At 45.3% G+C, this 13,191-nt stretch overlaps 1 protein-coding gene across 2 annotated transcripts in view; it reads right to left on the bottom strand.

Moving 5' to 3' along the window:
• The window catches only part of WTIP (WT1 interacting protein), an 85,996-nt gene that overhangs the window by 21,277 nt on the left and 51,528 nt on the right, over positions 1–13,191 (bottom strand). For both annotated transcript variants that reach the window (XM_074839793.1, XM_074839794.1), the window contains exon 3: positions 5,050–5,117. In XM_074839793.1, the coding sequence (XP_074695894.1) occupies positions 5,050–5,117 (68 nt within the window). The remainder of the gene's footprint in view (positions 1–5,049; positions 5,118–13,191) is intronic.

Here is a 13,191-nt window from a genome sequence, read left to right as displayed (position 1 = left end):
TTTGCCAAGAAAAACAGTAATTTCTTTTAAATTTCTTTACAAGATATTTAAGCATTGAAAAGGAAAGACAAATGAAAATTATTGAGCTATTTTTCCTTCATCCATGATTGTGCAGTAATTTATCAACAAAATGGAACAAGAACATCTGACTGGGATTATTTATTATACAGCAAGGCATTTATTTTTTGCTCACTTCACCAGGAACAGTGTCCCTGTTATGGCTAGTTAGCCATCTGTGTCCTAAGAGCTTTCAGGGAAGGATTAAACTGTCATTTGTTTTATTTCCTTTCATGAAATAACTATCCTAACAGGGCTGAGCCAAGACTTGGATATTGCTGGACTTGCTACCTTAAGGTGGCATGAAAAAGAGTAACTGGATCTTCCCTGGAGGTAAAGCCAAGCCATGAAGAGTTTGGGGTTTTGGTTTTGTTCTTTTTACTCCTTATACTCAGTAACATCCAGTATCACTACTGAAGTGCTCCTACTGGAAATTGCATAATTAGGCAATCTTTACACCATGCTTTGGCAGAGGTGGAACAATCTGTGGATTTTTATTTTTTTAAAAATCTGATTCAAATCTGATTCATTCACTACATTTAGCCAATATGGCTTGGGTTTAAGCACTAAGAAAATTTGCAGCTCATCAGGGCTGGAATCAGGAGGCTGACAAAAATAAACAAAGGAAAAAGTATGCCATGTCCTCCAGGTGCTAAGGGTTTACCAGCCCTCACCCATCGATTCACAGCCCCACACACAGAAGGCCAGCACTGTTCTCACAAGGATGACTGCGGCATGTGGCAACCCTTCCCCATCTACAACTCCACAAGTGCGTCTAAAAACTTCTAGCACTTCTTCCCTGGAAAGAATGAGCAAAATAAGCCGCCTGATTTAGAGAAAGATAATCTGTGCCCTCAGTAAGAGCACACATGTGGGAAAACTATTTGCTAGAAGAATGTACCTTGCGGCTACTGCCAAAGGTTTTGATGGGTATATCTGTGCTTTGGATGGCTTTATGGCTGTGCAGTGGAAATTGCTCATAATGAATAACATCTACATTTCTCTAACACCTTTCATCCAGAAATCAAAAGCACTTTTCAAAGACAGGGCCAGATTTTGAATGCTTGATGCTAGCAGCCCCTCATGTCACACTTTTATGGACTGATCTTTTTGAAACAACTTGGTAGCCAAAGCTCTCTGGCCCTCGCTATGCTTTAAGTGACAACTGAGCTCTCTTAAAAAATGTGACCCACACCGCATTTCACTGCTTAAAGTGCAACTGCCTCTGGGGTGGAAGAGACACCCCCCGGAGCAGCTGGCACCAGTGCTGTGCTGAACCTCAAAGGGGACAGTTTAGCCAAGGAGGGCAAGTCCTGCTCTTCAACAGGTGCCAAACGTTTATAAGGATCAGACAACGGTTTTTGTCAAGGTCTGGGCTTCAAGGACCATACATAATATTGCAGTGAATTCCATGTATCACCTTTGATAGAAACAGCTGATCTGTCTTGAGTGAGTGTGAGTTAAAGAACCAGGTATCGCGTATGAGCCATCAACTACAGCTCTGGAGACTCTGCTCCAGCTGGAGCCGTTCTGACAGAAAACAGCAGTATTGCAGGAGAATTAAAATACTGACATCTATAGGATGTTAAACATTCCTAACAGTTGCGATAAGAAGAAATCCATAAATAATATCCATTCTTCCCTAAAAGTTCCTACGCTAACTGGTTCACAGCAAGAACCAGTTCAGCTTTTCTGCCCATCAGTGTTCATGTGCTATTTACTGCAGTCCCAAAGTGGGACTTACTGCAGCCCCTGTGTCTTGGCTGGACTGGCCTGCAGGACATCCCCAGTATGATGCCAGGGATGACGGAGAAGAAACACCTGCAGCAAATTAATGGGATACACAGAGGTAGCAGTGAGGACAGACAGAGCTCTGCAGGAATTACAGCCCTCAGCTCTGCCCTGTGCTGCCTGCTGAGGGTGGGAAGGGGACAGGTAGCAGGGAGGCTTCACAGCCCACTACCACTGCTGCTCCCCATTTGCAGTACATTTGCAAGTCAGCTGCTTCCCATCAGCATGCCTCTTGCTGGGAGGGCAAACGAGGGGCTCATTCAGACCACTGCTGCTTTGGCTGGACTGCGAGCGATGAAATATCCACTCCTCACATCTGTCCCTGGCAATCCATAGAAAGCTCATCCCGCTGCTGCAAGCCTAACCATGTACACACAGGCCCCTCCAATTCAGTTATTACATGGATTTCACCAATGACCCCAACATGACAGTATCTCCTACTCAAATTTTCTGAAGCTGCTCTGCTTTCTAATTCCTGTTATGATTGTGTCATACTTGAAATAACCTGGTCACAAGCTGCGGGGTTGCAACTCCACAGAGCTGTGACCAGGCTCCCATACTTATAGGAGCACCTAATTCTCCTGATCAGTTCCCAGGCAATTGAAAGCCAAGGAAGAGCAAGGACACCAACAGAAGACAGCGTTTTCTTAGGAATTGTAACATCAGTAGACTGCCTCCATTTACCTCCCCAAATTAAAATAATCTTTTTCTTACACTCTTACTTAAGAATGAGACCAGAATGTGATCCACTCTGCTTCTGACTGCATTTACCGGCCTGAAAGAGGCTGCAACAGGCTAGGAGACAAGTCTCCCAGTGCAAGAATGGTCTAAGGTAGGAGCTGTACTCACACTGCTGCTATAGGACAGGGCAGAGGCATGCAGAGGGAGGAGGCACACCTCTGTGGAGACCTGTGGACAACTCGACAGACTGTTGTAATGCACAGCAGCTCCTATAGCACTGCTGGTGCTCTCTCCTTGGCCTGCAATGCCTGCATGGTAGTGGCCAGATGACAGAGTGCAAGATCAGCCTAATTCACACTCAAGCAAAGTTTTAATAACCCAATCCCCCAACCCCATCTATAACTTCCCTAATATCCCACTACCATACTGTCAGCAGGGAATCTGTAAAATTACCTGATGCTGCACTGAGATTTGGAGTTATGGTAGAGACTGAAATTCTCAGTTATTCAGAAAAAGCATTTGGCTGTCTGCTTTGGATTGAAAACATCTCTTTTTGGAGAGGACAGGCGTTTCCAAGTGGTTAGGAGCAAGACCCGAGACTATGAAGTAGTTAAAATAATTTCCTTCTTAATTGCTACTTTGCAGCCTTTTTCTCAGACTTTGAGAAAAGCTTTGAGCTTTCTCTGTCCACAGAACTCTTAAAATAGGCCAAGTTCGTTTATTTTATTAGGGAAACGAGACAATTTCTAGTATTATTACTATGACATTTGCTCAGGGGAAGCTGAGAGAAGATGAAATCACTTTCTGAAAAGCAGCTGGCTTAACACAGGCAGGGATGTCAGAATTTGATTTCTTTTGCTGACTTACACAGCAGTGAGTTCTCTGTTTTGCTTCTTGCCCATCCCTCTGTGCTACTGGGAATCTGCTAAAACACACCTGTGGGAGGTTTGGCCTTTTAAATCTGTGCCTTTAATGTCCCAACAGTTCCCTAACTTGCAGAAGGTTTATTCCTATCAGGTCCTCAACCTCAGTTTTCTTGTGAAAAATCACTGCAAGTATCTCCCTTCAGAAGCCTACTACAGAACATGTCTTAAGAACTGAAGAGGTTCCCCGCCCCACCTTGAAAACTGAATGTTATCCAAAAGATTGAGATTTTTTGATTTAAAATTCTCACGTTTAGGCTGACATCACAAGCTAACAACAACAATCATGTCATTAAGTCTGGATGAAAGGTTTTGATGATGGCAAAAGTACATTCCAACACAGTTCAAAATAAAAATCTCAAAGGTGTGAGTCCCTCCATCTCACACTCCACCTATTCTCCCACTCCCTGTGCTTCTGCAGAAACACGTGAAAGAGCGAGCTGAAAAAAGCAAGAGAGAAAAAAATAGTTTTCCCTCCAAAATGCAAGCAAAACAGTAACACATTTCAATTATAACAAGAAACTTATTTTTTGCACAAAATACAATTTGCTCTTTCCAACAGACTCCAGCTGTGGTAGGCTAAGAGTAAAGGTGTAACACATGAAGGCAAATATGGCTTATATTTTAGGAATTTCCATTATTTTTATGGATTGCATTGATGAGAAATGCATTTGCACACTCTGAACTGCCAGTAACATTTTTGTTGTGGGATACACTTTGAATAATTCCTTTGCAAAAATCATGGCCATATATTCATAAGAAGTGGAAACTCGTTCTGGAAGACCCAAGCTGCTAAATGAATGGTATTTCAATAAATAAAGGTGGTATAAATTCAAGATACTGATTCTCCAATTTATCATCCTCTAAGCTAAAATATATCATTCCTCTCCAATTTCAATTCCCAGTCATGCTGTCCTCTTAATCTTAATTATAAATGGTCTGCCACTTATCAAATCATCCTCTGTGTACTGCACAATCCTCACCCTTAATTGCACAAATATTTTATTTTTGGAATAACACAGCTCAGCAACAAGCTTCATTTTTCTTTTCATGACTCAGTCTCTATTAAAGTAAAGCATTTATAAAAGCTCTGGGCACATGGAGAGAAAATTAGTTGCTCCTCCGTGGCTAGCAGCTTTTAGCTAATCACAATGCAGCTCCACATCACTCCGAGCAGAGCGGTGATTAAAACTGTGCCTGCAACAAAGCAACATTGTACACAGCGATGACGTGCTCCAGTCAAAAACGTCTCCCCTCTTGTTATGATTGGTATTCCCCAGATGTTTGACTTTGAGCTCTAGCTTGGCAGGCGAGGCTTTGTGGCTGTAATTCAAGTCCCAAGCTTGAGCAGCTCCAGTGTTTATTCTCATAATTTACACTTTGTGATGGCTTATGGACAGTTATGTACTTGGTTTCGTAGCCACCACTTCAAACCAAGGGCCTGATCCTGTCTTTATGGAGTCAGTGGTAAATGCTTCCCAATTCCAGCACAGGCAGGAGGCCCCAGATGACTAAACCATCTCTCAAAGCAAACAAGCCAATATAAAAGAACAATTTAGTTTAAAAACAATTAAAAAATGCCTGAAATCTTACTTACTAGGAAGTCTTCTTCACAGTACACCTTGCCACTGACATTGTAGAATGCTTTTCCTCGTAGTCTTCTCCCTGTTAAAATACAGCATTGTCAGAATTTTGTGCTCTGTCCCCAAACCCAGCCATTCAGGATGCCAAGTGAGAAGCACATGCTGCTGCCCCTGTCTGCATGGCCAGTTCCTGGCCCCTCTGCTCCCCAGAGGGTCCATCCAGAGACATGGGTGAGGGTTAGGCTCTTGGCTCCATCCTGCCTTAACAAATTCCTTATCAACTAAACATTACTGCTAAGCACAGGTTATGGAACCCACTCAATACCAGTTTCTAGAAAATTTGAAATCTAACCCCAAAAACAATTATTCTGGGGGGAAAGGCTCATTTGTAAATTGAGACAATTTTCTTCACAGGTAAAACCACAGCAGGCATACACCCACTGCAATCAACATCAGCACTGTGTTTGTCTCCAAAGGACAAAACAAGGGATACTGCATATGGATGTACCCGTCACCTTTAAAAATATTAATACATTAATCAATGCCACAGCAGGTACACCCGCAGCTCCCTGCGATACTAAGAAGTACAAGGCACGTGTGATGGAGGGAAGGGCAGAAAAATCACACCAAAACCAAGGTACTTAATTTTCAAGTTTGAACATTTGCCATTTCATTAGCGCTTGTGGAACTCTATTGACAAAGCCTGTGATCGTTGTTAACTGATGGCTCTCTTCACAGCTAAGAAATGCACAACAGACTCCAGAGAGTCCCAATAAAAGAGGATTAAAACCAGGAATTAAAAAAACACTGAGCCCAACCAGTTTTTAGATACAGCAGATCAGACTTGTCTTACACCAGAGCTGCTCCATTGAGAGCAACGCCATTTTACCAGTGTAAAGCCAGAGAGGGAGAAGGGAAAACGCACTTATCCTGACTCACCTTATTTCCACTCTGTGCCAGGGTCCCACTGGCCAAAGCTCCCAAACATTTGGGTGCCCTCACAAGCCATTTGCAGCCTTGGCAAGCTGAGGGCACGGTGCCTACTACAGGCTTCATACTGGCTGCCATTAGCAGTGACACTGAGCAAGGAAGAGGGCAAAAGTCTCTGTATTTACAGGTCAGCAGATGACCCCTCCCAGGTCACTGCCAAAGCTTTTACTCCACAGAGTAAGCCTGGACATCGCCTACCGAGGCAGAGTAGCTCCGCCATAAACACCACTGATCTTTGCTGGTGAGCTGAGCCAGCTGGCCAAGCACTGAGGAGCAGGAGTGCTCTCCACGGTTTCCATAAACAATGTTGAGGAAAATATGATTAATTTTCAGTGCCTGAAAGTGCCTTTTACACATTGCCACTGTGATCTGATCCTGGGAAACAGTGTGTGGCACAAAGAAGTCGGGATCTGGGCTGATGCTTTTGGGAAATCACATGTTGCATGTGGTTGTCTGGCGGTTTTACTGTCGTGGCCGAGGGAAATGCTTCTTTTGTGTGCACATTCTTGGGCTGTCGATCTCATGGGCTGTTGTCTCCATACTGCTGGTAGGTGGAGTCAGCTCTTGTTTGTCTTTCCAGCTGCCTGGTAGCTCTGGTGGGGACCAGGAGCCTGGTGGCATGGGCAATGCACTGAGACTGTCCCATCTCCTCTGAGACTCTTAGGTAAAAAACTGGTCTATCCTACATGTCACACAAACAAGGCACGGGGATGGGACAGCAATCAGGGGTCATGGGGCCTCTCTCAACTGATAAGGAGCAACTATAGATCTTTCCTCCTGCTTATCAGAGCTGTTTTTAAACCTCTCCAGTGGAAGGTAAAGGAAAGGTAAATGGAAGAGAGGGAAGAAAAGGAAAGAGGCCAGAATGGCTTTTTAAAGGGCATGTTGGCTCTGCCAGATCCAGCCTTGATAAACAAACTTGTCTTTAGATGGTGGAAATAAAGTGGCTGCACCCAGCAGAACAGGGACTTGCCTTGGATGTGCTGATGCATCACTTCGACCTTGCTCACACACACTGCTGGTGCAGGGCCGGGGTGTTTGTTTCAGTTGGAGAAGTGCTGGCCATCACCCTCACCACACACCCATTATGGTTAGGAGCAGCAGAGGTAATTAGGGACAAATCCCGAACTCTGTTGCTGGAAGGATCTCCCTAATTCAGGGACGTGTCAGCATCTCCCGAGGCACTGTACAAGGTGCATGAGGACCCATACAGCCTGCTTTGTATCCCAGTGTGCAGAGCCTGGCAGTGCTCAGGTTGATAGAAATGCCCCAAATTCTGCTCCTGTTGTTCCCTTTGCACACCATCACTGGGAGAAGCCAATGGGGTCAGAGCTTTCCCAGGCTGGGAAGGAGTGGGAAGCCTGCGACCCAAGGCAAACAAGGTAAAACCCAATGTTTTGGACTGGCTCTCAAAGACACTTATGTTATCAGATGTGTTTGGCAGCTGATTGCCCTGCGACATGAAACAACCTCATCTCACCCCAGCGCAGCAAAGCTGTGAGCCACTATCTCAGCCGCTGCATAACTTGTGAGCCCCTGCTCACACCCTGCTGCTCCACAAGCCCCCCTGCCTGCCAAACACAGACAGCTGGCCTCCCCTTCCATACAGCTGACATGGTAAAAACATCTCTCTTACACAGCACTCACAGAGCAACACCTTTCAAAACTGAGGAAAAAAACCATTTTCCCCGTTTTACAAATGAAAAAAACAAGCTGACTTGCCTAAACTCATAAAGCAGGCAAGCAGCTTGCTCACATGATAATTACTATTATTAGCAATAATTAATGATTGACAGGCCTTTTACCTTAGAAGAATTTCATTCACAGCTCATACAATAATTATCTCATAAGCAAGAAACAGCAAGTTATCGCACAAATAGCTGTGGCTGCACTATATTGGGTTCTACATACTGCAGTTTAGAAATAAAGGCAAGAACGTAAGTTCCATCTGCCCTCCAGAAGAGTTTGCTAAATGACAGCATTGAAAATGGATAAACACCAAACAATGTGAGTGCCTGAGTATCATGTGAAAACTGCAATCAAGAGTGCTGGCAGCTGCAGCCAGGGAGACCCAAAGCCAGGGAGATGCAGCATTGGTACCTCCCAGCCGCAGAGCGCCATGCCGCAGGGTGGGTGTGACGCCTCGAGGTCAGGGTACCTGCCCCCAGCTCGATGTACTGGACAACATGGTTTCGCCTCTCAAGGTCCTGGAGTAACTTGGGGGCTTGCAGAGCACCAGCCTGTTCTGTGTAGCTGTAACCTATTACTGTCAATCAGGCAGAGATTACAAGTTTAAAAAAATAATGTTGCTTTAGCCAGCCAAGCGCCTGCCCAGCTAGACAAGGTAATACCATCCTGCCCACTGGTACATAGAACCTGCTGCTTGGCTTTCCTTTGGATGACTGAGTATAGCCAAGCCCGGGTTACTATTTGCTTTCATAATATTGAAACAAAAAAGTCAAAAGTTTCTAACAAAACTTGATGCAACTTGCTGATGGCTCATTATAGTAATAATGAGCAGGTATAATGAGCAGCCTAGTGCAGAGTTCACAAGTACGGGGTTTCATAAACACTGTGCTGCTTTCCTCCTCCTGCTGGATGCCCACCTTGGCACGCCTGCCCTGTCAGACCAGTTTTCAACAGTAGTGAGGAAGAGGCTCCCTTTCGCACCCGACCCAAGAGCAGCAGGTCAGCCAGGAATGTGCAGGGGACCACAGGACAGGGCAGAAGCCACGCAGGCATGTAACACTAGCTTTTCCAGGGAAGCCCTTTCTGCCCCGAGTGCTCTTTAGCCTTGTTTTACTGTAGAAAATGAAGCTTATGGACTCACGGTGACAACAAATGCTTGTTCCAAGTAACTTTTACATTTCTCGACTGACATTCACATTGAGGGGTAAGCGAGCACCAGGATAAGGGGGTTCCACCACCTCAGATGGGAGGCAGAGACCTCACAAATGCTCCAAAGACTGCAAAGACTGCAAAGACTCATATAAATAATCTAGTAGTTAGTAAAATGCAAGTTAGAAATGACTGTCCCAAGGAACGATCACAACTGGTGTTTGCAACCAACATGACAAACATCCAAAAGAATACAGGCTTTTGGAACTTTTAAAAAACATAAAATCAGAATCAGCTCTAGGTTTTTAATATCAGTTTTCACATTTAACTGGTTTATGAGTCTCTGGTATTGAAGTGTGTCTTAGCAATTAACTCCTGCACAACTTTTATCTCTTATGTGTTGCAAACTAAAGGGAAGGCACAGGAGAGCTGTTGCTTTAGCAAAGGACTCAACTCAAAGATGCGGCTTGCAAAAGGAAAAATGACCCACAGTTGTCACAGGCAGTCCACAACTATTCTCTCCAGTCTCCACAACACTTCGCTGGGTGGTGAAAACACACCAGCCAGGAAGCCAAGATGGGGTAAAACTTTTTCCAGCGCTGTTTCAAAGGCTGCTCCAGGCCCTCATAGAACAAAATGTGAATCAGACTGGGTTTTACGGTCTTGAGGAGGTGCTCGGAAAGAGCACTGAAAATGTCCTGCCCCCTCCCCACTAGCCCGGGAAGCATCTTCAAAGCCCCCCCTGCAGCTGCTGGCAGTGGGGTATTTGCCTATAGGGAGGTGAGTTTATCAAGTCACAGCCTTCAGTGGTAGATCTCCAGTCTCACATGGGATGATGCAACCGCGTCGGGGGCTAACACCCCCCCTCGCCTTTGTAAGACAAGAGATAACAATGTCTCACTGTCACAGCATGGTTATTAGACCTAATTACTGTTTGCAGCATGCTTTGAAGTTGAAAAGTGCCAAGCATTATTATAATATTTTAAGCACTTTGATGATTAAAAACATGCAACTGTTGGGTAATAATCATGATTTACTAGTATTGTAGTGTAAGCATGTGAGAAGCCTGCATTGTCTCAGTGCCTGACGCTACTTAAAAACAAACAGCTCCCCTCTGACATAATGGGAATGCTGCAGCCCCAGCCTTGCCTCCCAGATAACGCCTGGTGCGTCTACCAGCGTGCTGAAAAAAATACACCAGCGTACCTCCTTGCCATCACGATCTCTCTTGTGATATAAGTGCCTCAACTAGTAACGTCACACAGGAATTTTTTAGCGTTAGGGGGAACAACGTGCAAGATGACTAATAATGTCCTTGTTATTTCTACCGTTACAGCTGTATAGAACAAGAAGATTGTGTTTTAGTCAGAAAATGTAATTAAAGCTTTCCAATATGGAGTGCAATTGAAGAGTTCAGCTGTAGGTATCGCTGCTAAAGATAAAGAATTTGTAAAGCAGAGTTAATTAAAAGCCTGAACAGCCTGAGCTATTGTCACGGAATATTATTCAAGTACCTGCCATTCCTGTTGGCTGGGGACGTGCCTGCGTAGGTCTGACCACACATAAGCACAGACCTCGGCTCTGCTGCTGCTTCTCCCATGGGGGCACGGCCCCCCCGGGACCCCCACACAGGCAGGGAGAAGGTGCAGGCTGTGGCAGGACCAGGTGGGACAGCTGGGGCTGCCCTCCTGCAGCACGGGGGGGCTTGCTTGCACCCCAGCACTGCCACCCTGCTCCTGCTGCTGAAGTGGTACCCACAGGCTCCTGACTTGTCTCACAGCAGCAACACAAATAGCTCTTTCTGCGGGAAAAATAGTCTATCACATCACTTCTCTCACTGGGATTTCTTCCCCTTCTTATTTTATGAATTGTCAGTTCTAAGGCTGATCGGTGAGAATCTTTGCAGGCTGGAAACTTTGGTCCACATCTCGCAGAGCTTTCTGAGCATGGCTGCCCCTGTTTCTTCATGCCTGACTGACCGAAGAACTGTGTGTGTTTCAGTTAGCAATGTTAAACATGGACCTAATTACTTGCTAACTACTTCAGACACCATCTCTGCAGTGACTGATGTGACACCAGCATCGTTACCAGTCTCATGCTAGCACCTTAAGTGACAGTCTCACAAAGCATTCAGGCTAAAGCAACGTGTAAACATACACCCTAGATTAATATGCAGCATTTGCTCAAATATTTCCCAGCTACCATAATAGGCAATGAAAATTCCCATGCGTTGCTCCAAAGCCCTGTACAAGCAAAACCAGACACAAGGTGGCCTGGGCTGAGCAAATGTATCTGCATGTCCACTGCCCACCTGCGGCCACAGTCTCCATCACTGCTCAGTGGAAACGTAAACTTTACCAGGCCAAACCTGGGAATTTTGTTTTGCAAAAGCTCCTGGCATAGGTCTGGGACTGCTCCGATTCAGAGCCAGTCTGCAGTGGCCATCCATGGACTGCTCACGCTCCCAAATGCAGACAGCACCCCAACACACTTTTATACCCCATGTGCCACCCGTGGGCTGTGACAGGGCCCACCGCCAAGCTGGTGCAGGGGCAGTCAGTGCCCAAGTGATCTCCTGTATGGCCTGCGGACACCGTCACGACAGCACAGGGTATCACGATAGGGACCACCGTCCACAGCCTTAAACTGAACACTGTCACAGACACTGCAGCTTTTCTTGTGCAAGGTGAGACCTGCTCTCTAAGTACACGTTTTAATGACTGAAACCAGGACCAAAATAATTCAAAAGTTGAAGGGTGAATGAAACATCCAGAATCCAATCTGTTCTCTGCAAACCCCCAGGTTGGCCAGCTACTATTTCTGAAAAGTGGAAGTGAAACTTTTAAATTGCCAGATGATTCCCGGAACTGAAACTTCAAGAGAACTACCAAGTTTTACAAACATGGAATAAATAATTGAAAATATTAAGTAATAGCAATCCACCTCTGCTACCTCCTCTACCCAGTCTTCTCAAGATAAAACTGATGCAGAATTTCACCCAGGAGATCTGTTTTCTTTCACTTGGTATAGGAGGTTCGCCTGTCCAGGAATTAAAGATACGGCAAAAGAAAACAAAAGCTTCCAATGCTGTTTCTTTATTTGTTACCATTTCTCCTTTACTTACATGTGAGTTTGGGCCCACGGTTCTCCATCCCTCCCTCTGGCTTATGACTCCCTATCTGCACAGATTTTCTTTCTAGTGGGTTTCTATCACTCCACCCACTTGAAAATGGGGAACACCGAGGCTGCTTTAGCCCCTGAATAAGCGTTAATTAAATTTTTCTCCTCCATCTCCTACCGGGGACTCACACAAGGCCACCAAGCAACATGAGCACAACCTCTTCATGATGGGGTCCTGCGTTCCAGCCACAGCCTCTGGCATGGGTGCCAGGGCAGTGCAGGGTCTTCGCAGTGGGAAGGGGCTGCGAGGAGGGCTGTGTCCCGACCCCAGCCCCTGGGCCTGGAGAAACTTCCATCCCCCACCGCCACTGCCCTGTCCCCTCCTCACAATGCTCAATTGCTCAGGCTTTGTGAAAGGAGGGGTGAATTTCTAGGGCTTTCAGGGTTTTTAAGATAGGGGGGAAAAAAAAAATCAATGCCAAATTCCTTTGAATAGAAGATACTGCATGTTGGCAGAAGCCACTTTTCACAGACTCCAGCCGTTTGAAATCTGAAACACTAAAAAGTGGCTACTGTGGATGTGCTGTATTCTTCTTTTCAAAGCAATCTGGCACACAATTTTGCTCCCCTGTTTCAGGACCCAATCCTGCATTCCTTTCACGCTCAGACTCCCATTGACTTTAAGAAATGCAGGATTGGATCCTAAATGTGTGCTTTACTCACACAATAGCTCCTCATGGTTACGATCTATTGAGAAAGGCACACTTTAAAAACCATTTGGAATTGCAGGCTCATCCACCAGGCCAGAATGCCTGTAAAGATCTGCCATTATTTCAGGAAAAATGCTCGGTGTGTGAATTACACACACACACACACACTCTCTCACATTTTCCTGGTTTCAAGCTGCAGGCACAGCTTAGCTTGAGATGCATCAAAATATTTTGAGCACTGGCCTGATAGCTCATAAAGAGACCACGTGTAATTTTAGTTTTTGAAAAAAGGCAAAACTCTGGGGGGAAAAAAAAGCCACCAAAGCAAACATATAAGCAGCTGAATCTTTAGGACGGTTTTTCAGACAACTTTTGTAAAAGCCTCTAAAAGGCCTGCACCAGCTAAGACAAAACAGAGCCTTGCACTGCTATTTTTGAGGATGCTGTATATTGAGTTACGAGGCTATTACGATGCAAATCTCAAATGTACAAGCTTTT

Source organism: Strix aluco, chromosome 14, assembly GCF_031877795.1.
Source record: "Strix aluco isolate bStrAlu1 chromosome 14, bStrAlu1.hap1, whole genome shotgun sequence".
NCBI classification, from domain to species: Eukaryota; Metazoa; Chordata; class Aves; order Strigiformes; family Strigidae; genus Strix; species Strix aluco.
The sequence above is the reverse complement of the archived record's forward strand: the minus strand, read 5'-3'. Positions and strand labels throughout refer to the sequence as shown.